The sequence below is a fragment of the Aspergillus aculeatus genome (genome assembly GCF_001890905.1).
Source record: "Aspergillus aculeatus ATCC 16872 unplaced genomic scaffold ASPACscaffold_5, whole genome shotgun sequence".
Taxonomy (NCBI): Eukaryota; Fungi; Ascomycota; class Eurotiomycetes; order Eurotiales; family Aspergillaceae; genus Aspergillus; species Aspergillus aculeatus.
In genome coordinates, this window is record NW_017962980.1 from 1,489,052 (window position 1) to 1,513,090 (window position 24,039).

Sequence of the window (24,039 nt, forward strand, 5' to 3'; positions counted from 1 at the left end):
TCTACCAGGAAGATAGGTAGGGAAATTAGCTCTATCTAAAGCCTTTTGTTTATCCTGTACTAGCCAGATTAGTCTAATTTAGCTTTAAATATCAATGTTTCTACTACTTTGATATTAGACTTTAGAGAAAAAGGCAGCTCCTCTATGCAACTAGAATATCTACAGAGCCTAGGCCTATAGGATCAAATTATATAACGATTCCGAGTCAAAAATCTCTTATAGTAGTATCAAGGAGTGTTATGGGTATAGTGTACTTGACAACTGAATCTAGCGACTTGGAGGCGGGTTCACTCCGGTTAACAAAACTTGTCAGTCAATTGATCAATAGATCAACTCTGTAGTGACAGTGTGAATAAACAAGACCCAGATACAGGGCTGACCTAGATACAGACAAGTTTATTGCAGACACTATCGCGGCTCACAGGTGCTGGCAATCAAACGGGGTGTGGCCATGCGCTTGTAGCATAAATTTGTGTAAGCTCGCAATACTCATCCCTAGGAGTTACCTTCGCGGCTGGCAAGACGGAAGACAGTCATTGATCTCCAGAAAGAAAGGTCATGCGGGTAATGCACCCATATGTACTGTACATGGATAGTAACTGTTTGACTACTTAAAACGTTGCGGGGCTTGTCTACTTGCGACCAGATTTTTACCAGAGATAAGATAAACAGAGAAGAATAGAAGAACACTCTTATGCTATACAGCAGCCAGTCTACAAGCCATGTTTATGGTAGTTACAAACACAAACAGCAATGATATCATGAGCCTAGTAACCATGGTGTGCGAGGTTTGTCACCCCGTTCATAGTCTCCGAGTCGAAGTTCCTGTGCTCCTATTAGTATCACCTGCATGCATAACAAGGCATCAATTAACTCACTTCTGAAGAGAAGCCAGCGAATTGCTGTAACAAAGCGATGTGTTGATAGACATTCAAGACATTGCCCTCAGCAGTTATTTTCCAGAAATTGGGCCTAGTCCCCAAAAAGATCGTCAGAAATCATGGGTTTCTGCTGGTACTACATCAATTCAACGCACAAATGAAGCAAATCTCAAGGGAGAGCTAAAGAAGAGTAACGCAGGGAATACATAGAAGGGTTAGTGACTAGAAGGGAGATTCTACCCTAAAAAGCCTCTAGTGCTCGGAGTCTTGGAGGAATAACCACTGCTTTGGGTGTTGTCTGCAGAGCTTGTACCGCTGGTAGAGCCGGATGCCCCAAGTTCATTAGGTGGAGATCCGAAAAGGCTCGTAGCGGACTTTTTTTCAGTACCAAATAAGCTGCCAGGAGAAGGGTCTTTTGTTTGTTTAGAGGCTGCGGAAGAACGGGAAAATCCTGAGCTAGAGGGTTTGACCTGCTCAATATCACAGGATGGCCCGAGTCCATTAAATGGAGACCCGAAAAGGCTCGTAGCGGACTTTTTTCCGGTATTAAATAAGCTGCCAGAAGAAGAGTTCTTTGTCTGGTCAGAGGCTGCGGAAGAACGGGAAAAATCTGAGATAGAGGTTTTGGCCTGCTCAATATCATAGGATGCCACAGTAAATGGGCTAGAACTTGGCTGCTTTGAAGCTATTCAACTTATTAGTGATATTTGCGGCAAGTCAGCCTACACACTTACAAGAAGGACCGTTTTTCTTTGAGTCCTCGCATTCGTTAGTGCTTCTGAAAGGAATCGAAGTCCTGGCATTAAATAGAGGGCTCTGCGCTTAATCATATCCCAAGTCAGTTCCTGCATGCCGTGTACTGGTCAACGGAACCTTACTGAAGACCATGGGTTTTGATAGTGTTGGCATCTGTGTGCTGAAAAGGCGGAGTGTGCTTAAGCCTTCTTGCAATTTGCGCAGGTCTTCAGACAAGCGCTTTCGCTCTTGCTCAACCGAGGATGGTTCACTGGCAAGATCTTGAATCCTCTCATCGCTTAAGTTGTTGATAGTCTGGGCTGTGAAAATGGTTTCTAGGGGGGCGAGCAAGCAGTTCTCGATGCCAAGAATCGCCACGTTATCCACAAAGGTCACTATAGCGGTTTAGAAGAACTCAGATAAGTCGTTAGGAGGGTAGATATGCGGTTCAAGTTGGCAGATGTCACTAACATCATAGTACGCTTGCATCTGATCAATGATTTCCGCCGCAGCGAACTCATTTCCCTCTGTTTCTGAACCTGTGGTAGCCTTTTTCAAGTCGTTCAAGGTAAAGGAAGCATCCGCAGAAGCATTCTTTGACGACAACAGTCTTTGCTCTAGTGCTTTGAACTGGCGGTCATCTCGGGATTCTTGGATCTTAGAAAGAAAGCTCTTTCCTACAGGCAGAGGGTGTCCACGTTTCGTGTAAGCGGTCAACTCTTTTAGCTTCGCCAGGAGGGACTCTTTCATCTTGTCGAGTTCCGGGTCGATAAGAGACGTGGCTATCAACGAATATGTGTGCTCGGTCGTGAGGTGTTGCAGGACAGAATGGATAAAATATCTCACTACCGACCAAGCGTGCATCATATGCTCACGAGCAATTTCCTCCCAAGGTCTGGCCTGGTCACGAAACAGATCTCCGACAAGCAATTGATTGGCACTTCCGGGCAGCTCGATACCTCGTTTTCGACGCGCTTGGCTGTTGAGTTCGAGCTCAAGAGATTCGCGGCTGACGCATGAGTATTCCCAGTCTTTCATATAGGGTTTGGCGCTCAACGCTGCGATGTCCGAACGTGATAGTATCTGATTCCAGCCATGTATAATAGTGCGTCGTTTGCCCCTGACACTCATGGCCTCAGCGAAGCACTCATTCAGTTCTCTAATCATCGCTCGGAGGCGGCGATCATCCTGACCCATGAGAATATACTCTGGCCCATCTTCGAAGAACCTGTCTGAATACATGCCGTTCAATGCCTGGCCTGTAATTTTTTCGAAGCCGGTACTTATGCCGAGAAGAAAGCCTCGCTGTTGCTGCAGGCTTGAACGAGCCTCCCCAAGCGTCGTGAGTCTGCTCTGCCGAATCTCGATTTTCTTTCGGACATCTGTGACCAACTCGGGAAGGTTGCGGCGAATGTGTTTGAACAGTATGTTGCTCAGCCGACGACGAAGACTATCTATGCCAACGTTTTCGGAAGGGATTGAGGCCCACCGGCCCTGTTCGAAGAACGCAGCTTCTTTTTCGTCTCGAGCATCATCTGATGCATCTCTCGTCTCAAACGAACGATTGCGTAACGCATGCCAGCCAAGCTGCAAGGATACTTTATCATTTCTGAGGAATTGCAGGTATGTATCCTCCTCTTCCGAACTGGGCTCCAGGATGTCCGGCTGGGTAATTATACCAAGCGTTCGCTCTCGTTGCGGGTCAAACTTTCGGGCCATGTCCAGGACCTCCTGTAGATGGTAGTCGGCCTTCGCCGTGATGACCGCCATAATGATGCTGCGGGTGTTCTTCATGTATCTCTCGGTGATGCCCCGGACGATGCTGATGCCCTTGCGGCCTTGGTCCTGGCTGGTTGAGTAGTACAGGCCTGGCAGGTCCACCAACGTCAGCTCGGGCTTGTCTGGGCCAGAGATTTCCACCTTGAGCACGTCATCACTGAAACCGGCGTTCACGGATTCCGTAATTTCCATGCACTCCTTGGCTTTCTCGATCAGTGAGGGGAGGTCGTCGCCATTGGAGAAAGCCTCCGAGGTGAATCCGCGGAGTCTCTGTCTCTCATCTTCGTACGCGATGGACCTGGTTCGATGGAGACTTTGATACTACTTGACGGTCGCCGGCGGAGAATGACTTCGGTCGCGAACCGCGTGCACACATTACTCTTGGCTGGAAATCGAACGCGGGAGATGGCCTCCAGGACCGAACTCTTGCCGCTGGATTGATTGCCACAGACAATCAGCTGGGGCAGCTCCACCAGGGCCCCAACGCCGATGGTGCGCAACTCATCGACGATATCCAGAACTCGAGATTGCTCTGATTGCAGCTGACGCATTGCTTGGTCGGCCGGTGATGATGTGGTGTTCGACGACATGATGCTGGTGATAAGGTGGTCTTCTTAGCCCCAGGCTCGATAGGATAGGGGAGGCGCGAAGAGTCAAGTAGGGTGAACTGATGGCACAGAAGTCTGACTTCAGGAAATAGGAGATCACACTTAACAAGGACTCGGGTCGAGTAGGAGTTGCAGTGGGGAGTGAATGAAGACCATGTGCCAAAGAAGCGTAGCGCATGCGCTAGAAAACCACCCCTGGTAAGACCGTCGACTAGACGCTCTTCCATAAGGCGCTGGCCACGAACCTCGTCAGCGCCATAATAGAGATTAAATATGTGAAAGCCACTATTTGAGATGATTGAGTGTCTAAAGAAAAAGCTGCATTGAGATTTGATACTACTGTTGGAGTGGAGATAACGTACCTGCCATAGTCGGCAAGTGCAGCCGATACACCACCGACATGTCCTCGTTCTCCGCGGCATACCACAAGGCTGATAACTTCATAGTAATAAATGTTTTTTAAACGAACCGAACATAGAGACAATGCTGGTGAAAGAATAACAATGATCGTCATGATATGGGTTCCATTGCTAAATATACAGCACTATAATACAAAGCCTCCGTCGACTATTCGATTTCAAGAGGTCACGTCTCCAGGAGGTCACGTCTCATGGTATTCTCGTCCCCCCCCCCACCTTTCATCATCATCATTCACAACGCAAGTACCTGCTCTACTCTTCAATCTCCCACTCCCTAGAAAACGCCGTAAGACTTTTTGGGTCATAGAATCATCATATGCATGCAAAGCCTGCTTTACACAGGAGGTGGCTGGTAGCGTAGCGGCACCACCCATCGGTTGCCAAAGTCAATTCCGTGGCGTCGTCGACTGCCATATTTCCTCCACACAATCTGAGGGATTCCAATGTCTGCTACCGAGAGATTCCATGATAGTCCTTCTCCCGAGAGCAAGGCGTTGACGATACCAGTCTTTGGAGCGCCTAGGCAAACCACTGACTTAGCATTGACGCAGACTCGACCGCCTTCCACCACCGTCGCTTCGCCTGTATCATATTAGAGACCAGCCGCAATTTTAATCAATGTTCAAGGAAGAGAGACTCACCACTAATAGCAGAAAGACCGGAGGGGACGTCCACAGACAAGACTTCAAGATTACTTCTGTTGGCCCATGAAATCATTTCGAAGGCTACTGCTTGATCGTCTGTGCGAAGGTCCTCAAAGGCAATGTGAATACCAAATAGTGCATCGACCACCAAGTCGGGAGCAAACTCGGAGGTTGTCAGTCGGGCTGAGAGATCTTCCCACCGATGCACTCGACCGCCGATCTTCTTGAACACGTCGAGTTGCTTGCGGCAATTCTCTAACAGCTCGTTCTCGTGCTCAATTCCCAGCATACAAACTGTGACACGGTGGCCCCTGTTGCGCAGATGGCGAGCAGCGGATATAGCCCGTGCTCCAGTCCGGTGATTGCCTGTGAGTATAAGCATTGTCGGGGCGGCCGCGTCACTAGTCAGAAGGCCGACGGCGGCTTCCGCAATGCCTCGCCCAGTGTTTTCTGTTATCATGTCCTCGGTGAGGCCGAGCTCCGCGACCGCAATCTGCTCAACCTCAAGAGTCTGGAGCGGACTCACGGTTGGACAGCTTCTGTTGGTAGTCGTGAGGCGTAGAGAGGCCCCAGACACACCGGGGCCGCTTATCGGCGATGCTGAGACGGGAGTTTTATTCGGGCGTGGGCTGGTGGTTCGAGACGTGCTCAATTGACTGCGACCAAGCGAGTTGACCTGTGCAGGGACCAATGGCTGTCCGAGAATAGCACTGCCTTTGCGAGAAGGTGGCGCCCTGGAAGACAGTGTGCGCTCACGTCCTGAATAGGTTCCGCTGCTAAGCTTCGCGTCGCTCGGGACGTGGTCAGTAAGCTCCTCCTCACTCTCCTCAAGACTGTCGAGAACGTTTTCCGTCCAATGCAGGTTTCTCCCACCGTTCGTTCCGGGTTTCGGTCTTCTGTTGAAACTGACCAAGCGCTCCTCATCGGCGGTAGTGTCGTCATTGCGAATCTCCTCAAAAACCCGTCTTTTGTCGAATTTGGAAAGATTGCTCTGAAAATCGAACTCGCCCAATTCCTGAATATCCGTGGCGTCTTCTGTCGCCCAGCCATTCGGGTCCTCGGCATAACTGGCTCTGCCCTTCTTCTTCCGCCGCTGCTTGTTGCGTGTCTCCGCGAGTTGTGGGTGCGAGGGCTCGGTAAATGCTGTCTGGCGCCAGCCCCTGGTCTTCGGGTTTGTATTCGCTGCTCCATCGTGTTCGTTGACAACCTTGGAGACCTTAGGCGCACCACCGCGACGATTGGTCTTGGGTCCGTAGTGTAAGCTCTGTTGCAGAGGGGGTGCATTTTGTGTCGCGATTCCGCTCTCGGGTGGGGCCTTGTTCACATCTAACTCAAGGTTGCTAAACGGTTCATTAAGGACAGCAGCCTGATCACGAACGACTTGCTGCGATAGCTGAGGATGTTGGGAGCTCGATCTGTTGATGGGGACAGACTGGGACGAAGGTGCCGCTGCTTCTGGGCTTTGGTCGACTGGTTTCGAGGGAGGTTTCGAGAAACTCAGAATCGCTGGGTCCACGAAAGGCTGTGGTGCTGATGGCGCGGGTGGTGACGCAAAATTAGCACCCACTGCCTCCTTGTGAGGAAAGGGAGCAGGGGGGACAGGGGGCTGCTGGGCAGTGGGCTGGCCTGATGGTGCTATTGAAAGGTCCGCAATGTCCGGAGCGTCGACGGAGTAGGACGGAAGCGGGTGACCGATCCACGATAGCTTGACTGAGAAGTGAGGATCATGTTGGTTAGCGATAATTCTTGGTCAAGCCTGGGGAAACCGTTTAAAAAGATGTGTTGAAGATTTGCTCTACCTACCATTCCGTAGAATTAGACGCTGGCCGATGACATTGGCCACTTCCCCTTGCACAGTTGCATTTGGTGGCGTTCGCAGAGTCACCAGCACATCGTAGCCGATAAATTCAGACGCCATGGTCAGTAGATGAGCAGGCAAAGACCAAGCATGCTACGGTGCCAGATGAGAACAAAAAGGGCACAACGAGAGAGACTTCAACGACACGGACAGTGAAATGGAACGAGAGAGTGGGAATGGTCAGCTTCGCTGTTGCAGCTTCGGAGGGTGGACGTCACGTGTCACAGTCCGGTCCTTTTTATCGATAAGGCGCGGTGGGGAAAAAAGAGGGAAGCTGCAGCACCTTACCTACTGAGTAGTACGCTCGGCAACGATCTATATTCTACGCAGATATGATCCGAGTCTTCTCTGGTCTCTCTTTTGTTTATCATTTATTAATGATTCTATGAGACAGGCAAGGTGCTTGAGATCCTGGCTTCACTAGAAAGTCACTAACGGTGATCTTCCCCCCCTTATCTACTTAGTAGCAAGGGAGGTAGAGATTCGAAAGGTCTAGACTCAGCACTAAGCAACGATCCTTCCCCACAGCTTCTGACAACGGCTTTCAAACAACTCCAACCGTTCCTATTTTATGTTGTGCTGCAGCGTCTTGTTGCTATTCAGCAACATCTCATTAATGAGCAGCAGGATCTCATTACAGAGACGCAACGCTATCGAATTGAGACATTGAGGGAGATCCAAGGCCGGCTCCCCTACAAACCTCCCTTTGTGGTTAGCAGCAGAAGACCAAATCCGTGCATGGAGTCCCTATAGATGCGAAGAACAGCTGTTATCCACCCCCCAAAAGAAGAACCTGGCACGCTCTCGTCGACTAAGAAGAGAAATTTGGCGATTGCTGGTGCAATATGCGCTCGAAAACAAAAGCAAAAGACGGAGATTCGGATTCTGCGCAGAGCGTTTGATCAAGCCCGGCAGTCCTTGCTCACAGCATGTGATTTGTGTATAGGTAATTTCAATTATGGGTATTTGCAGAGTAAGCTGTACAGGTATGTGATATATCCTCAATTGGGTCTCTTGTTCCCTCAGCAGCTTCCTCATACCCTTCTACCCGAATGCTTTATGTACTAGAGAGAAGCAGCAGGCCAGTCATTGTAGTTCTCGTCGGGTCCCGATAGGGTCCGTAGTGCACAGTCTTGCCCCGATCATTCTGGGCGAAAGTAACGCCATTCTTGATGCGCGAGATTACGTCCTGATATCGTTAGTCGAGCATTCAGGAATGACCTCGAAAAGTCAGCCTACTCACAGGGTTATAGATAAAGGGCCTCGCAAAGTTTATCAAGTCCAGCTTCCCTTCTTTGACCAGCCGATCCGCCTCCTCAGGTGTATATTCATGGTTAGCCATGAGCAAGGACGGGCTGCCGGGATACTTGACCAGCGGGCCAAAGTCCAGGACAGGGTCGTAACCAAGAGGCAAAGGGAACTCCTCAGGTCGACCGACGTGTCCAAAGAAGTCTCCTGTTCCTGCATTGGGATCGGCCCCCCGGCGGCCGATGTTGATGATGCCCACCCTGCAGGCGACGAGCTCCTTGATCAAGAATGTGTAGGTCTCTTTCATCTCCTCAAAAGTGGTCGCGGAGTCATTATAGGTGTCCGTAGGGTTGATCTTGACACAGAGAAGCTCGGGTCCACCGAAGATCTCACTGATGGTGTCGACTAGTTCAAGAATGAATCGGCAGCGATTTTCGACTGAACCTCCGTAGCTATCTGTTCGCTTGTTTGAACGACTGTGCCCGGAGCCACCTTGGTTAACATCATTCCTGAAGACTTTTGGAGAGGAATACGTACGTGTTGAGGAATTGATGGCACAGGTAACCGCTAGATTCACGATACGTATCAGTATCAAGCCCGTCTTGAAGGATACGGCATCTACTCACCCTTGGGCCAGCAGCTCAACGCCGTCAAAGCCTGCATGTTTAGCCAGCAGCACGGAGTGTCGATAGGTATCGATCACGTCACGGGGATTCTTGATTTCCTCAACATTATCCGTATGCCCCTACATCAGGTTGTGGTCAGCGAAATTCTCAATAAGGCACGGGTGTGGAGTGACATGATCTCATACCGGCTGACCCGGAAGGTCACGATATTTTCCCCCTTCAGCTTTGATGCTGGATGGCGCCAGGACACGTCCACCCTTTTCTTTCATGATTCTTTCATGATTGGCATTTGGTCATGCTGAATCCGACCTATCAGACCTGCATGAGTATCACGTGGTGACATCACTCTTCTTTGTTAAGCTCATTCACCTACCTGCGTGCCAGGCTTGGAAAAAATCTTCCCACCGGCTTCATGGACGGCGTCGGTCACTTTCCGCCATGCATCGGCATGCTCCATTTCGATCATGACGGGCGTCCATTGCCAGTCGCAGCCAGTCCAGTCTACAAAGGTGCCCTCGTTCACAATCAGGCCGACGCCGTCCCTGGCTCTGTCTGCGTAATGCTTGACTTGTGCTGCACCGGGCATTCGGTCGAGGCAGCGGTTCCGGGTCATGGAGCCCATGACCACACGGTTTCTCAGCGGAAGCTTTCCGCCGACAATGATGGGCTCTAAGAGGCTTGACATTGTGGAGTGTCTTCTGGATGTTTATGATTTGTATAATAGTCGAATTGGTTGGAAATAGGAGTTTCGGGGTTGAGATTAAAATTGAGCATTGGCGATGAAAGCGGATACGATTGCAGTCCTTATATACCTGTTTTACGTGCATTTTCACTGCTTCTGGTAGCTTCTCGGTGAGGAGACTTTGATTGGTAGTGAGTATGGATGAGCATCCACCTGATATCATGGGTGGTGGTTGCATGGTAAAAGTGACTCCATATATCGGGGTGGTTTCGGAGCCTCGGAAAACAGCCAATTGTGATACAGATATCCCGATGTATGGAAAGGCTGTGGGGCCGCTGCCTCCGCTCAAATCCACCACTGGGAATCCTTCAACCCCGACCTCTTTTACTTTACTTCCTTCTACTCCGTACACCTCACTGCATCCACCCCGGCACTCCGAAACAGCATGAAAGCCCCAAGAGCATGCCTGCAAGGCCGATCCTCCAAACGAAAATGCACTCGCCTCGGCCCAGGGGGAGCCCTGCAGCGCATGTCAGCAGCGACGAATCAAATGTCGTGCCGAGTTGCGAAGGCAAAACCCGGTAAGGTAGGTTAGTTGGTGGTTGTCTTCCCTCCTCGGCGTCGTGGATGGTAAGCTTATAAAGTGATTAGTCCTTTTCCGCTTTGTTCACCATCGAGGTACGACACCGGGTCCTTTTCTCCCATCATTCTGGAGGCTACTACTTTTAGTCTACGCTCTTGCTGGCTTCAGTGACACATCCAAAAGTAAATCCTTAGATGCGACGACAAGATCGACACATGGAATCAGCAGAAATGAGAGGGGAATGTTCTGTTTTGACATCTATTACCGTATCCATGCTCAATGCCCTTCGAACAATGCATTCGGATAAGATCACACCATATATCTCAGTATCCTGTCCAATCCCACATGCATGTCCACATCCACAAACAACCATCACAATATACATCTCAAACCCATATAAGGCATAAACAAATCACAAGAAAAAAACTCCAGGGTATATGTTCCTTTTTGTAAAATCCAAACACTGACTCAAAAAAACTGTAACGAGCTCATAACTCCTGTTTGTCCAACGCCCAGATCTCCCAATGCTGCAGGACTTCCCACCCGACCCGACGGACTTGGCGGCGCCATTCGCGACCGCGGGGATCCCGTATGACCTTGGGAAGACAGAGGCCGTCCTCGTCCTCGATTGGGGACTGAATTGTCTCCACGGTGCGGGCGGGTGGGGTCTCCTCGTCATCCGGACGGTTGCGTTTACCTAGGACGGAGGGTGGAGGTTGCTGGTTGCTGCTGCTGTAGTTGGTGTTAAGGGCGGGGATGATCGAGGCGTTGTACGTGTTGTGATAATGGTTGCCGTTGGGGAGGTCTTTCTCCGGTGCCGTAGCATAATTAAATTGCTGCTGCTGTTGCTGCGAAGGACTCCTACCGGCCTCAGTGCTTGGCGCGCGGGTGGTACTCGGGGTTTGAGGCTCGACGGCGTGGCCATTCGACGGTTCCGTGGGAATGGTATAGTGTTTACCTAAGAGGAAGGCTTTCCGGCCGAAGCCGAGGACTTTCAGACGGTGGAAAATCTGTTGATCGGCGAGGGCAGCGCTGAATTTCTCGATGAGGATCTCATCGTCGGCTTCGACGAGTTCTTGCAGAGTGCGTGCTGAGGCGAGGGGGTTGGCGGTGCGGGAGAAGAGTTTGGAGGTTTGGCCGGTCAGCAGCTTAGACGAAGACTGGGTGGGACGCGCTTGATCCGATGCTGGGCCGGTGGGAACAAGGATGCGAAGTGCGGTCAATTGGCGGAGAAACGGTAATAGTAGCCCCAAGGTGTCCATGGTCGAGAAGTCTGCGGCGAAACCTAATTGTTCGAGTTGCGGACTGGCGTGCACAAGCCGCGCTATCGTGTTGGCCGACAGTGGCCAGCGCGCGGGGAGCAGAAGGTGACGGAGAGTGGAGGCATGGTTCGAGATGATGTTATTCAGGTAGCAGTCGCGAATGGTTGCTTGCAGACTAGGGGAGTTGACCGGGGTGTTTGCGGCAGACGAGTACGTCACCGAGCCGTTGGTGTCGGACTGCGGCGGGGTGAGTGCCGTGGCAGCGACGGGCTGTCGCGGGGAATTGATATCGTGGCCGGGATTGGAGCTGGCGTTGACGAAATACATCTTCTCCAGACCGGTGAAATGACCTATGAAGTCGGCATGTCGTCGCGACAACGCATCTTGTCGGATACATTTGATATGGATCTCAGTCTGCGGGACTGTCGGCCAGGTGCTGTCCACAAACGTGTTCATCGAGACATCCGAGCCTATGTCATTGAGAATAGTCACCTCCTCCATGGGTTGCTGGGCGAAGGCAAGCTGAAACTCCTCGGTATGCAGCGCATACAGATTCTGCAGCCCAATCTTCCGGATGGACAAGGGTCGTTTCGCCGCAATGCACTTGCGAAAGTAGTCGTGGAGCATGACGCTGGGCTCCTGCTCGATACGCATGCGCGGCGACCAGTGCAATTTCAGATCCCGCAGCTTCCTGCATCGGAACAGCAGCGTGGAGATGTCGTCCGGATAGCAGAGTGGATCGATGTCGGTGATCTTCAGGGACCGGAGTTGGGGGATGGCCGGGATGACGATGGTCGGCCGCGGATGGCGGCTCGACGGAAACCGCAGAGTCAAGGAAGTGAGCTTGGGCAATTGTGCCAGCCCCAGATACACCGTCTCCATCATCTTGGTGTTGAGCTCCCAGCTGAAGCTCTCCAGGTCAGGCATCTTGTCCACCGCCGCCCGCACCGCGATATTCAGCATCATTGAGGAGTCCGGCACCCGGCCCACCCGCGCATGCTCCTCCAGCTCCGACTCGCGCCAATTTCCCCGGAGCGTCAACGAGCGCACCAGGTTGGCGTACGGGCGCGTGATGACGGCGTTGAGCCCCATGGAGAATGGGCTGGCGCTCCCCATGCCCTCCGGCTGGTCATCCCGATAGCGGATTTTGTCATAGGAGGTCAAGGTGATGTTCTTGTAGAGTTGGGGCAGAGTCATGTAATTGAGTACGCGGCATGTTTGACAGAGACGAGCGAGATCACCAGGATCATCGAGCTATGAGAAGTCTCGAAGGTTAGCATCTTACATAGTACTGTTTACCGGAGAATAAAACAAGGACTCGTGGGGGACGCACGGAGGAGATAATGAGAGCGATCAAATTCAGCGGCAGAACGAGTAACGGAGCACCTTTGGGCCGATCCGTGGTGACACTGGCTTCAAACATGTTCTGATTCACGGTCGCCATGATGCGACATCTGTAAGGGGAATGGGCGTGGCATGGACTGTAGCGAAAACAAGACAGCTGAAGCTCAGGGCACAGGCAGACATTTGATTACGCACGGGGATTAGCAGGAAGAGAGAGGCGGCAGCGGCAGCGGTAGCGATTAAAGAAAGAAAGTGGATAAGATGGGAATTGAGTGAGTGACGAAGGGAAATGGAATTATGGAATCCCGGGGAAGCTTTTATGCTCGGCTGACTCAGACAGCCAGACCACCTCATCTTCGTTGCACTTTAGCTTACCTGCGTGGACTCTGCAACACCCCAGACACTCAGAGATACATTGTTTATCGCTATCAGCATATGATCGCATCCCTATAAACTATCATCTTATCACTAGATTGTGTCCCTCCCGGCAATTAGACTCAACATCTGTAGCGACATTCAGCTTCTGGCAGGGCAATGTCAGTTCCGATGCACGGAACTCTAATTATGCGCATAACTCAAGCAAGGGTCAAAAAAGGCACATGCTTGTATTGAGTAGTAGTAGTAGCCTTGTGCCTATAAAAAGACTTTAATACTAAAAAAAAAAAACTACCAAGACAACTCCGAAGTCTTCCCGGGGAAAATCATAAACCCTCCAATCTGCCCAAAGTTCAGACCTTAATTGGCCACGCCCCCAAGGTAAACTGCGAATTACACATATTGGTCAGCTCCCAGGTCTCGGCGCCCAGCACCGCGGGACTACCCTCATCCTCCCAATCGCCCATCGCACCGGCCACGAACATGGCGGCCATGAAGTGATCGTCGGTGGCATGCGCATCGCGGTACTCCGGGTGCTTCATGAGGCGGGTCATGGCGCGGCGCAGCTGCGGGCCGGAGGTCTTCATGAGGACGTCCTCGACGGCCTGTCGAAACTCCAGCGCCCAGGCTTCGGGCGGCGTCTCCATGGCGAAGTTGTCGCGGAAGCGCAGCATGGGCGCCCAGCGGTTGCGGTACAGGTTGTGCACCGCGCCGCCCGTGCCGATCAGCAGGTAGTTCTCACGGCGGAGCGGGCGCAGCACCGCGCCGACCTTCAGGTGGAAGTGCGGGTCGTAGCGCGCGTTCAGCGAGATCACCGTCGTCGGCGGGCAGCCGTGGGGGAACATCCGGATCAGGATCAGGTAGACGTCATGGATCCATTCGAAGGTCGGGTTGCCGCTGACGTTGAAGCCCTCGCGCGCCAGGAGCTCGATGCACCGCTGCGAGGTCGCCAGGTCCGGGTTGAGCGGGTAGTCGACGTACTTCGCCGGGTCGACGTAGGCCACCGGACTTTTGCCGGGCTTCGGGTTCGTCGCGACTTGGATTTGGTCGTTGAAGCAGTCCCAGTGGGCTCCCTGAAAGGGTTGCGTTGTTAGTTGGCGGGAAACTGGTGTCTCTTCGGTGATGGCTTGTTCCTTACCATGATCACAACGCCCTTGATCCCATGCGCAAGTGCTTCATCACCACACTTGCGCCAGTAATCGGCCGAGGTGCTCTCCTCGCCCAACATCATGGTAGAGCCATGTGAAAAGAAATGGACCGGTGTCAAACCTACAGTTGTTTAGTAAGTGGCATCTAACATGCAATGGTAACCGCCCATAGAATCAAAAAAGTATGCAGTCCACATACCCATCTTCTGTTCTTTGCAAGTAGACAGACTAGGCCCCGCTTATTCGAGAGCGGAGTCAATCAAGGAATGAGGCTAACAATCCTAGTCGCAACATGGCTGGTCTGTCAAATGACTTATACTCGGGCGTTTACCCCGGAGGTAGTGAAGATCGGAAGCTTGAGAGACTCGGATGAGGGAGTGGACCACAAACCGACCACTTCCCCACGTGGACCACACACCGCAGCCGATCCATACCTGAGGTACTTTATTGCGGAGAACTGGGGCAGCTGCTGATTCGGTATTGTTTCATAAGGGACTTCCGATTTCATTACATCTACACACTCTCAATTTTATGCTTTTAAACTTGCCCATGATTTCAACTTCAACCGCCATCTAAGCCATCTTCGTTGCAGTTGACTCCCTCACCACATAGCCATCCTGTCCCTCGCCATCGAGAGATCTCGATCCAGACCTTTTTTCCTCATCATCACCCCTTGATTGGGTGATTTCATCTTTACTATGCTCAATCGGAGTATGGTCCTTGATGACCAGCCACGTGGGGACCACCGCAAGCCCTACGACACGAGTCATTAGTCAACCGTCCATCGAAATTTAGCTACAGACAAGAGCGAGAAGTCATACCCAGAAGAATCGTGTTCACAGCGAGAGGAACTCGGCCCCCATACCAATCGCGGGTGTTGAGACCAAAAGACACGGCCTGAGCAAAGCTCTCCTGCCCGCGAAGGATACCCGAATAACGCGCTATGGTCGGATCAGTATAGGTAATATGATGCAGTCAGCACGTGGAGTACACACCTAGCTCAGAGATATTGTCGGTCATTGTAGCGACAAGGTAGTACATGAAGTTCTGCACAGCTTGCAGGGAGAATTCTGGATCATAGGGCGATGTTAGCGGGACTAGATCGTACTTCAAGGGGAGCCTGGACGCACGCCAGAGAATCAGCACGAAGAACCCCTTCACAAAGTCCTTGCTGGTCCAGTCCAAGACTGGAGGGTTGGCGGTGAATTGTTCTTGAACAACCCAGCCATAAGTCCAGGCTGCGATGTGGACGACGATGACGTAGTAGAAACTATCGGAGGTTAGGGGCGGGTTTGACGATTGACAGCCGCGGGCATACCTGTATATGATCCGGCTCTTGACAGGAAGACCCTTGTAATCGAGGAATCGACTGATGATCCCAGATGATAGCAGGTTTGCAAAGTTGGCTGATTAGCGTTAGCTTTTGATCGGGATTGCTGACGGATGAGAGTCAAGTTTCAGGTGGGGCAACGAACTAACGAAGCCCATCAGAGCTCGAGCTCGGACGTTGAAATAGTAGGTTTCGAAATCTGCAGACTCATATCAGCAGGTGAAGCAGAAGCATAGACGACTTGACATACTGCCATTATACTGGTTGAAGTAGGCAGCCCAAAACAGGGGCAACAACAAGAGGACCTGGACGCAGAACATGAGCATGAGCACTTTGTTGGCATGAAACAGTCACTTACCTGCTTCTTACGGCAGAGCTTCCAGAGCTCGTGCATCTCAGCGCGCCATGAGCCCTGTGCGATAAGCCTGACGGGACTCCCATCGCTACGTTGGACCTTTTCAGGCGGCGAAAGGAAGTATGCGACAGGAACGGCCAGACATTGCAGCGCAACGAAAATCAGATAAACCTCTAGACCATGTGTCAGTCGGCGGTCGCTATACAACAATCACAATCTGCTGCAACATACCAGGCTGAACCTTGCCTTTGCCCCCAGGAGAACTGTCTCGAGTCAGCAACGTTCTGTCTGACTCTTGGGGAACCCCTACTGATTGAGACCTAGGACGATAGCACCACCCAACAACGGTCCACCGGTCCGAAACCACAGCCAGATACTATCTTGGGTCAGACATCCTCGTAACAGCCGGTTGTGGCGGATACATACTTCATATACTTGCCGCGCTTGCTCGGCTCAGGATAACCAAGTGCTACCGCACCCTCAGACGCCCAGAAAAGTCCCGCTCTGAAACACATAAGTAGGAGATCGATGATACAAGTTGGAGGGATCTCACTCACGATAGTCCACATGCTACCGACCCGACAAGCACGAACCAGACATTGCCCTAATCCGGTCGTTAGACATAATCACAGAAACTCGCAAAGGAGAACTCACATAGCGGTTGTTCGTATACAACGCCGCGCTGCATCCTGTCAGTCTACCAAATCATCCAGAAGAACCTCCGATCCCCGGCACATACGAGTATATCGGGTACCCGACCGCTCCCAGCAGCAAGGTCCAATTCAAGCCAATCCGGTTGGCGATCGGGGCGCCGAAAATGCACAGAAAACCCACTACCGACAGACGTCTATATGTCAGTGCCCCAAGTTCGAATGCACTTCGACACGAACTAACTCACTCAGAGCAAACACCAATGCATTGGCAGCGTTGATCAAAAACGGCGATTCCGCGCCGCCTGCACCCAGAGAGCTCATCGCATTCCACAACCCCGGGGCTAAGAATCCCACTCCGCCGATCACGAAGGCATTGAACAACGTAGTGTGATACCATGTCCGTTTGCCCAGCTCGGGGGAGGCATTGCCGTGAAATGCCATCGCGAAAGGGCTAGAATCCGTTATGGTCAAACCCTCGACAAGTGATCCGCGAGCGCAATGTGCGTGTGTGCGAGCATATGATGGCGATCATGGCTATTTGTAGGGCGACTCGCAAGCCCTGGTTGAGATTTTCATCTCTGATGGCACAATCCTGTTACATTTCATTTCAGGCATCATTGACGTGCAAGATGGCGTGCTTGCAAATTTGCCGACTGCCCATCTCATGGCAAATCCTCTAAAGCAATTAGTATAGTATAGTATGCTTGTTGAGGCCAATGGAGGTGGAAGTTGGCTCTGGGTGAGTGGGACGCAGAGCGGGCTGGACCGCAATTGTCCTTACGTACTTGCTTCCGATCCTAAGCGAAAATTGAGTCACTGAATCAATCGATCTTTATCAGAGAATTATATGTAGGGGTTGAGACGTGCGAGGTTAAGCCGATGCGGATTCAACAAGTGCTGAAAAGGTGCTCGTTTCCAAGTGAATCCAAAAATTTCCAGAAGAGACAAAATTCAAGGTAATAATATATACGTATATAAAAGTCTGTAGTACATGCATCCCAAGGGGTATCTTTTTTTAAAGAAAAACTGCGCCAGGAAATGTTTAATGTCGGCGAGGTATTTCGAAAGTGTGAAGGCCTAGGACACCAGCAATTCTTTTTTTGAGATGACTCCGACCGAAGCCCAGTTTGAGCAATCGAAACGAGAACAGTGAATGTGTAGCAAGCGAATAAGGAGCCATCGAGGCTATAGCTCGAGCAATTCGATGGACGCAAAAAGATGACCGTGATATATAGAAAGATGGTGTTGAAATCCGATACTCCCCGCTAATTGAAGCATCCATGTAAGCATTAACCCGAGAATATAAAAATAAAAGCACGAGGGGTATGAGTCCTAGTGTGACACGATGTCCGATTATTGCTGGGGCCGTGTATCACCATTGGGTGAAGTGCCATTCGATTGAGCATGAGGAGACTGTGGCGAGGGTGATGGCTCTGTTAGATTTTCGTCTGCACCCGTTGGTTGGCGCCCATCAGTGTTGTCGTCCAGAGCCGGCTCTGAAGTGAAATAAGCAGCAGGAGTTGAAGCTTGATCTGGGCGAAAATCATCAAAGCCCACTAGAGCCGCTGCCTCGGGATCATAGCGCAGTTCCTGATACATATTGCCATCGTCTACGCTCCAGGGCGCAGCGCTTCGAGTTTGCGGCTGGATGACTCTCAAAGGCAGGTCCGTACGACCTTCAGCACGCCCCGAGGGGGCCCGCTGACTGGAGTTTGTCGTTTCTAAGATACCACTATCATTGAAATGCTGCGGCGACCAGGTTTGCTGTCCTCGCCGTCTCGCAGGGATGACAGTGACTGGCAGTGGAGAATCTGAGCCTTGACGTCCAGAGCCGGGTCGCAATCGTTTCGGGATCGGGAAGAAAGATCCAGCTCGATTGGGTCGAGAGTTGTACTCATCGTCACTGTCGTCCGAGGGCAGGTCCGGAGGGGGATTATCCTCTCCAGTAGAATGCGATCCAGGGGCTTCTTCTCCCGCTTGTGCTGAAGCAACCTCCTTTGGCAGAGATGCGCGCCTTCGTTTGAATGGATTCAATAAAGTTCGCCACCCCTTGTCCAACTGAACAATTTGAGGAGATTGTTCTCTGGTCTGCTGTTCCGACAAACTATCATGAATTAGACCAGCTTGTTGGCTCTCGATAGCTGTTGCCAACTCCTTCGCAGCCACTTCATCGTCCATCCCCTCTTCTTCCTCCTCCATATGTGGCATCGCAACTGGTGGCGTCGGACTGGATACGGGGTGGTAATGCACGTTGTACACGGTACTGGCCGCACTTGTAGTATCAGCCCGACTGACGGGAGTGAGGGCCGCAGGTGGAGGGGTTGGCCGCGAAACAATCCTCCGGCGCCTAGCGTCAGCGGATGCAAGATTTGTCTGGTTCTCCAAGTTAGACTGCCAATTGCGCCCACCTCTGGTTCGCAGAGGACGATGAGCCAAGCCCATCATACCTCCCCAGCCAGAGGACATGCCAGCACCACCGCCGCGATCATTATTGTTGGGGTTGTAACGAGGCCAATCGACCTCCTCTGAAGGAGTTACTTCGAGCATTTCGTCTCCATCAAATATCTCCCGTCCCAAGATGCCATCCTTCCGCTCATCTCTCTCCAGAGCTTCGATCCGTTCCACCCATTCCCAGACAACGACACTCGCTGCAGCTGATCCAACCCATCGAACATAGGTACCCCACCCAGCAACCTTAGGCTTCGCCATATCCAGAACAAAAAAGACGACCGGTATAAGGACGGCGCACAGAGACAAAAGAGCCACCAAGCAGATGTTCCTCATTTTCGGATGAAAGAAAGCGAATCGGTGTTTCGAGAGAGAATAGAAAATGACCCAGGCGGCGTAGAGCAAGTTCAGAGCAAGCTCGAAGAGGTAGCTCAACGCCGGTATCGCGTCTTCGTATAATCGCGGACGCGTGGTATGAGATTTCACCAGGAACTTATCCAGGATGCTGAATGTGGTATCGAACACGATCAATGCGAATCCTGCCCACTTAATCATGACCTTCTCCTTGTGCCGGGGAAAGAGGCGGATTAGAGTCTGAACTTGAGCAAGCCAGAGAAACGTGCTCGAGATGACTCGAACAACTCGGATCTCCATCCCATCAATGACTTCGTCAGCTAACGCCTCAGCGTCAGAGTACCCATAATAATATTGTTGTTCGGCGACCCGGAATGAATCCACAGTAGCAATTGTGAGCGATACAGCTACCAGCAGCGCTGCGACTTTCTGTAACCAAGGGCGACCGCCCACGCCAACCACCGAAGAATTACCGCTGTATGAACCGGTGATCATGCCGCGCCTTCCCAATAAGTTCGCACCACCACCAGGACCACCAACATAGAACGTGCGCGGCGTGATGAGAAGAATGATGACGAGCAAGTAGCTGACCACAGTCGTGCAGCCCATGGCATACAGTTGTGGCGCTACCGAAGAGTAAAAGGGGTCGGTGGTGTCAAGCGCCGCGACCGCATGTTGCGTGGCAGTCGCTGTACTGGTACAAACCGGTTCATAAATCGCATTTTCGGTCAAAGTAATCGCATAGGATCGATTCAAATAAACATGGCCTGGTTGAAGCGCCGAACCCGCGTCAGTTTCAATGTCACAGTACGGAGAAAGCGGGGGAGGCATGTGCCACCATCTGGGGTCGAAGATAATCGCCTTCCCCGAAGGTTGTTTGGCCTTGACATACCATCGCTTGGTAGTAGAAATGGAGTACAGCCTGATTCGTATGCCCTGGTTGTGGTTGTCGTTGGCTGAACCCAAATCTGGCGAGGGGCCAGGTGCCCGTCATTCTCCATAATCGAACAGGCTACCAGGACGTTTCACGTCGCGGTCAAAGCAGGCCACACACGCCACAAAATCATATGTAGGAAATGTCATCAATGCCAGTAAGAATTTGTCGTCGCACAGCAGGTTCAGACACCCATAATGGCGATAGGTCGGAAGCGCTCTATCGATTGCCGACGGTCGGGGAATGCGAGCAGAGCACGGAGCGATCGTGTTCGTCTGTAGAGGACCTTGGACTTGGGAAGCTTCGACTTGATGGTGGATCTCCCAGCAGATATCGCACACAGTGTGAGGGCTTGGATAGCGACAGAGATTGATAAAAATAAGCAACTGAGACAGATCTATGAACCAGACTTGGATTTGGTCGAAGGTGAAGTCCGACAGAAGAACCGCCACCGCGGTCCAGATTCCCCGGGCCGTCCCCAGGGCTCACCGCCTAAAGGGGGGTCCCATCACCAAGAAAGGCATGACGTCCTCGTTCTATTCTCCCTTTTATAAGCAATGTGTCGTGGGATTCGGGAGTGAGCATAGCTTTTAAGGCTCACTTGAACTTACGTCACTTAAAAGGTTGAATGCTTCGCGAGACAGGACGGTGTTATCTACTTCGATGATCGATATATATCATGCCCCAAGACGGAACTATCGAGGCTTGTATTTGTGACATGCGATAGGTCATAATGTATACATAGAGCATAGTACGAAGCAGAGACTAGATTATACCGACTCAACCATAAGCTATGACAGAATTATTGGACACGTAGGTGCATGCATGCTTGGTTGCCAGGCGAGGACATTGTCATACTCAGATAGAGTTGACACCGCTTAGTCGAATACTTATCTAATGTCTTGTCTCCTCTTGCATCGCAAGGGAAAATAATAGAACAGCAGAATGAGGCAGATTCGCATATATACATTGTCTTTCGTGATAGTATTACGCTATATGTATGACTAAACCATCATCTAGGCGGTGGCCCGTACGACATTTGCACTGGAGCTAAGTATGGTGATACGAGAGCTGCTCCAGAATCTCTGGCGAGCTTTTCGCGCTCCTCCTCTCGTTTGATTATCTCAACTTCGTCTTGGATCAAAGTACAGCACGTACAGCAGGTTGCTCGAATGCAGTCGGAAATAAAATCGCCTTCGATATTGTAAGCTTTGCGCACTCGCCGGTGCTGGATTGCAGCTAGTAGCCCTAAGATGCTGGGTCAGCTCGTTGCACAGAAGCCTTGCAGCTGGGAATTATTTTACTCACATTGGCAGCCGCAAAATAGGGCCATTGCTGTACATGATCCATTGCAGACATTATATCCGAGCATGTTTGTAGGGTCATCTCCCCGGGACATTGTCTGCAGTCGATGCTGCGTTTTCCCATAGGAAATACAAGGGCAAAACAGGCCCAGGAAGCATGAGCCAATGTTTGTACAGCCACATAAACTGGTCTTCCACGAGCCCCCTTTAATGGCTTGGTTAGGGTGTAAAATTTGTCCCGGCCGATGGTAAGCCATGATTTCATGCGCTGCTGGTGTAGCGGATGTGTTCGATGCAACTGGAGGAGGAAATTGAGGCAGTGAAGTGGAATTCAATGGGTTGGTGTCAGGCGCAACTGCCGTGGAATGACTTTCCAGTACCTGTCCCGAGGCTTCCGGGTTGACTTTGACTGGGAGCGGCCCTGGACTTTGCGGAGGATGTGCATACGAGTAGTCAGGTACCACTGCTTCAGCCTTGGCGGGCTGAGGTATTTCATCGGCAAATGGAGCATAATTCGCAGGATGATGCTGAATATTAGGCCCTCCTGGACAAGCATCGAGGCCCACATCGTCACTCAAGTGCTGCGTTTTCTCGCTTAAGGGTAGTTGTGTCTGTTCCGGCACGCTCCTCGGCTCTGTTGGGAGGTTGCTGGGTGCGCTCGTTGGCAAGGCTGTCTGCCTGGTTACTGCTCCGGGTGCATGCATCTCCAATGGTGTTGCAAGAAAGGAATATCTTTGACTCCCGCCGTTCAAATTTTCCAGATTGGAAGTATCCAGATGGAGTTGCCTGTTCATCTTGACGATTGTCTGGTTTTCCGTTCGCCAAGATGTCTCTTTGACCCCTGATGGTATGCAATATCTGTGATCTGTTTCCAGCTCTAGGTGAGCATGAGACGAATTCTGTAAGGTATGCTCTCAAGGGATAAGTAGCGAGGGCTCGGATTCATTGCTCGCATGTAACTCTTCCGTAGGATACTACATGTATCGAAGCGAGACAGGCCCTCCCCGGAAGTGATCCGCGGAAGGCATCTATTTCAGAAAAGACAAGATCTCAAGATGCGAGCAGAATTAAAGACGGCGCAAGAGTAATGTGGGAGGCAACTGCATTATGTGTAGCCTGCATAGGGAGAACGAATTTCCGGGGTGGAGTTTAGAGCGCGTGAGATGGACAACCTCGTAGCGGGGAGACCAGGATCTAAATGGACAGAGCTTCAATTATCAGGGTAGTCGTTGCGCCGAACAGTCCTTAGGCTGCACTATTCTGGGACCTTTCACACCAGAAACCGCTTCGGTTGGTTTGATGATCATTCGGAAGTTCCCGTTGCGCCTTCAAGCACGTCTCATCACATCACGGTCGGCGCCGTCACATTAGGGATGGGAGCCGAAGCGCTCAAGTCCCAATGACATTGGAGGAAATCAGGAAATTGCACCGCAGAAATGTAGAATCTCACCACTAGCCACTGACACATCTCTTAGCGTGGCGGTAATTTACCCTCCAGTGACATAAGGTATTGGCCGATTGGACTTAAAGCAGACAGGATTGACAGGCCGAGAAATATGTGTTCTCGCTGTTGCTGGTTGATTGGAATTGGGAACCGCTCGGTGGGTGTGGCACGTCTATGGCTTCGTACCAGAGCTTTGCCTTCGGAACACGGCTGTTGCGTTCAGACTGCGCCTCACTTCAACGATCGATTAACTCAGATGTTTCATATCCATGGATGTTGCACTGTACTTCGTTCGGGTGCTCAGGCGATGCGGTCTGGGGAAAGATTTCCGTTTCCCCGTCTGAAATAGCCGCTGAGTGCAGGCGCCATCCGTCACATGACAGGAGGATGTGCCGTAGTTATTTGTTCTCACCTGACATCGTCATAGTATAGAAGAATCGCAGGTGATATTCATCCTCTACAGAGTACACCCGTACGCGCGCCATTATACCAAGTCAACTGAAACGACGGTTTGTGGAACGAGTGGATCCAATCGACCCTCTCTTACATCGCCAATGAACTTGATACTGAAAGATCGATAGCTTTGGCAAATACTCACTGTATAGTACACATTACGCTGCGGTTCGTTCTTATTCTTACTATAACTGATTAAAGAGAGCTGAGTGTTGATTTTTTGAGGACTATATTCGATGTTCAGGGCAAATTATGTATCACAATAGAGACAGGACATACAGTTGACTGGAGACTCGATATATGTAAGGCAAGCTGTTTTGACGTATAATCGGGCAACTTTCGGAAATGAGAAGGCCGGGTAACAGCCTCGGGTCAGTAGAATAGAGCTGTGGAACTACCCTCATATACGTAGAGTATAATGAGCTGAGTGGTGATGTTAGTTTCGATTGTTGGAGAGCTCAAGTCCTGCAAGTGCTCCGTCCTACCGCCAAGAACGAAACTTCAGGAGCTTTCACTGAGAACTCGAAAACTGGATCGACCAGGCGAAGCACATCAAGCCCATCTCCCGGTTG

At 51.3% G+C, this 24,039-nt stretch overlaps 8 protein-coding genes across 8 annotated transcripts; all 8 read right to left on the bottom strand.

Moving 5' to 3' along the window:
• Positions 1-1,598: 1,598 nt before the first annotated feature.
• Positions 1,599-3,946, bottom strand: ASPACDRAFT_51424 (putative dynamin GTPase; the record flags this gene model as incomplete). Its single annotated transcript, XM_020202477.1, has 4 exons — positions 1,599-1,702; positions 1,742-2,011; positions 2,084-3,665; positions 3,710-3,946. 4 exons carry the CDS (start codon positions 3,944-3,946, stop codon positions 1,599-1,601), a joined length of 2,193 nt encoding a protein of 730 aa, XP_020057974.1.
• A 571-nt stretch (positions 3,947-4,517) lies between these two features.
• ASPACDRAFT_77346 (mRNA decapping enhancer EDC3) lies at positions 4,518-7,040 on the bottom strand. The gene is made up of 3 exons (XM_020204945.1): positions 6,870-7,040; positions 5,064-6,776; positions 4,518-5,004 (listed from the first exon to the last, which is right to left on the bottom strand). The coding sequence occupies exons 1-3, from the start codon at positions 6,982-6,984 to the stop codon at positions 4,757-4,759; spliced, it is 2,076 nt and encodes a 691-aa protein (XP_020057975.1). The 5' UTR covers positions 6,985-7,040; the 3' UTR covers positions 4,518-4,756.
• Positions 7,041-7,923: 883 nt separating this feature from the next.
• ASPACDRAFT_1855006 (uncharacterized protein) lies at positions 7,924-9,627 on the bottom strand. Its single transcript, XM_020197419.1, has 5 exons — positions 9,172-9,627; positions 8,799-8,917; positions 8,710-8,739; positions 8,168-8,648; positions 7,924-8,113 (listed from the first exon to the last, which is right to left on the bottom strand). Exons 1-5 carry the CDS (start codon positions 9,481-9,483, stop codon positions 7,982-7,984), a joined length of 1,074 nt encoding a protein of 357 aa, XP_020057976.1. The 5' UTR covers positions 9,484-9,627; the 3' UTR covers positions 7,924-7,981.
• Positions 9,628-10,551: 924 nt separating this feature from the next.
• Positions 10,552-12,769, bottom strand: ASPACDRAFT_26237 (uncharacterized protein; the record flags this gene model as incomplete). Its single annotated transcript, XM_020199405.1, has 2 exons — positions 10,552-12,579; positions 12,659-12,769. 2 exons carry the CDS (start codon positions 12,767-12,769, stop codon positions 10,552-10,554), a joined length of 2,139 nt encoding a protein of 712 aa, XP_020057977.1.
• A 628-nt stretch (positions 12,770-13,397) lies between these two features.
• ASPACDRAFT_26724 (DODA-type extradiol aromatic ring-opening family dioxygenase) lies at positions 13,398-14,317 on the bottom strand (the record flags this gene model as incomplete). The annotated part of the gene is made up of 2 exons (XM_020199444.1): positions 13,398-14,117; positions 14,183-14,317. Coding segments are annotated over 2 exons (855 nt in total), but the record flags the coding sequence as incomplete, so codon positions are not given.
• A 222-nt stretch (positions 14,318-14,539) lies between these two features.
• On the bottom strand, positions 14,540-16,971 carry ASPACDRAFT_1880096 (uncharacterized protein; the record flags this gene model as incomplete). Its single annotated transcript, XM_020198189.1, has 15 exons — positions 14,540-14,946; positions 15,014-15,133; positions 15,188-15,262; positions 15,323-15,462; positions 15,511-15,598; positions 15,668-15,721; positions 15,773-15,827; positions 15,881-16,050; positions 16,109-16,140; positions 16,188-16,253; positions 16,304-16,381; positions 16,435-16,481; positions 16,532-16,559; positions 16,617-16,710; positions 16,776-16,971. 15 exons carry the CDS (start codon positions 16,969-16,971, stop codon positions 14,765-14,767), a joined length of 1,425 nt encoding a protein of 474 aa, XP_020057979.1. The 3' UTR covers positions 14,540-14,764.
• Positions 16,972-17,521: 550 nt separating this feature from the next.
• Positions 17,522-20,591, bottom strand: ASPACDRAFT_77348 (PalH/RIM21 family protein). The gene is made up of 2 exons (XM_020204946.1): positions 20,225-20,591; positions 17,522-20,099 (listed from the first exon to the last, which is right to left on the bottom strand). The coding sequence occupies exons 1-2, from the start codon at positions 20,331-20,333 to the stop codon at positions 17,884-17,886; spliced, it is 2,325 nt and encodes a 774-aa protein (XP_020057980.1). The 5' UTR covers positions 20,334-20,591; the 3' UTR covers positions 17,522-17,883.
• Positions 20,592-21,278: 687 nt separating this feature from the next.
• On the bottom strand, positions 21,279-22,364 carry ASPACDRAFT_51430 (DUF614 domain protein; the record flags this gene model as incomplete). Its single annotated transcript, XM_020202478.1, has 2 exons — positions 21,279-21,514; positions 21,575-22,364. 2 exons carry the CDS (start codon positions 22,362-22,364, stop codon positions 21,279-21,281), a joined length of 1,026 nt encoding a protein of 341 aa, XP_020057981.1.
• Between the last annotated feature and the right edge of the window lie 1,675 nt (positions 22,365-24,039).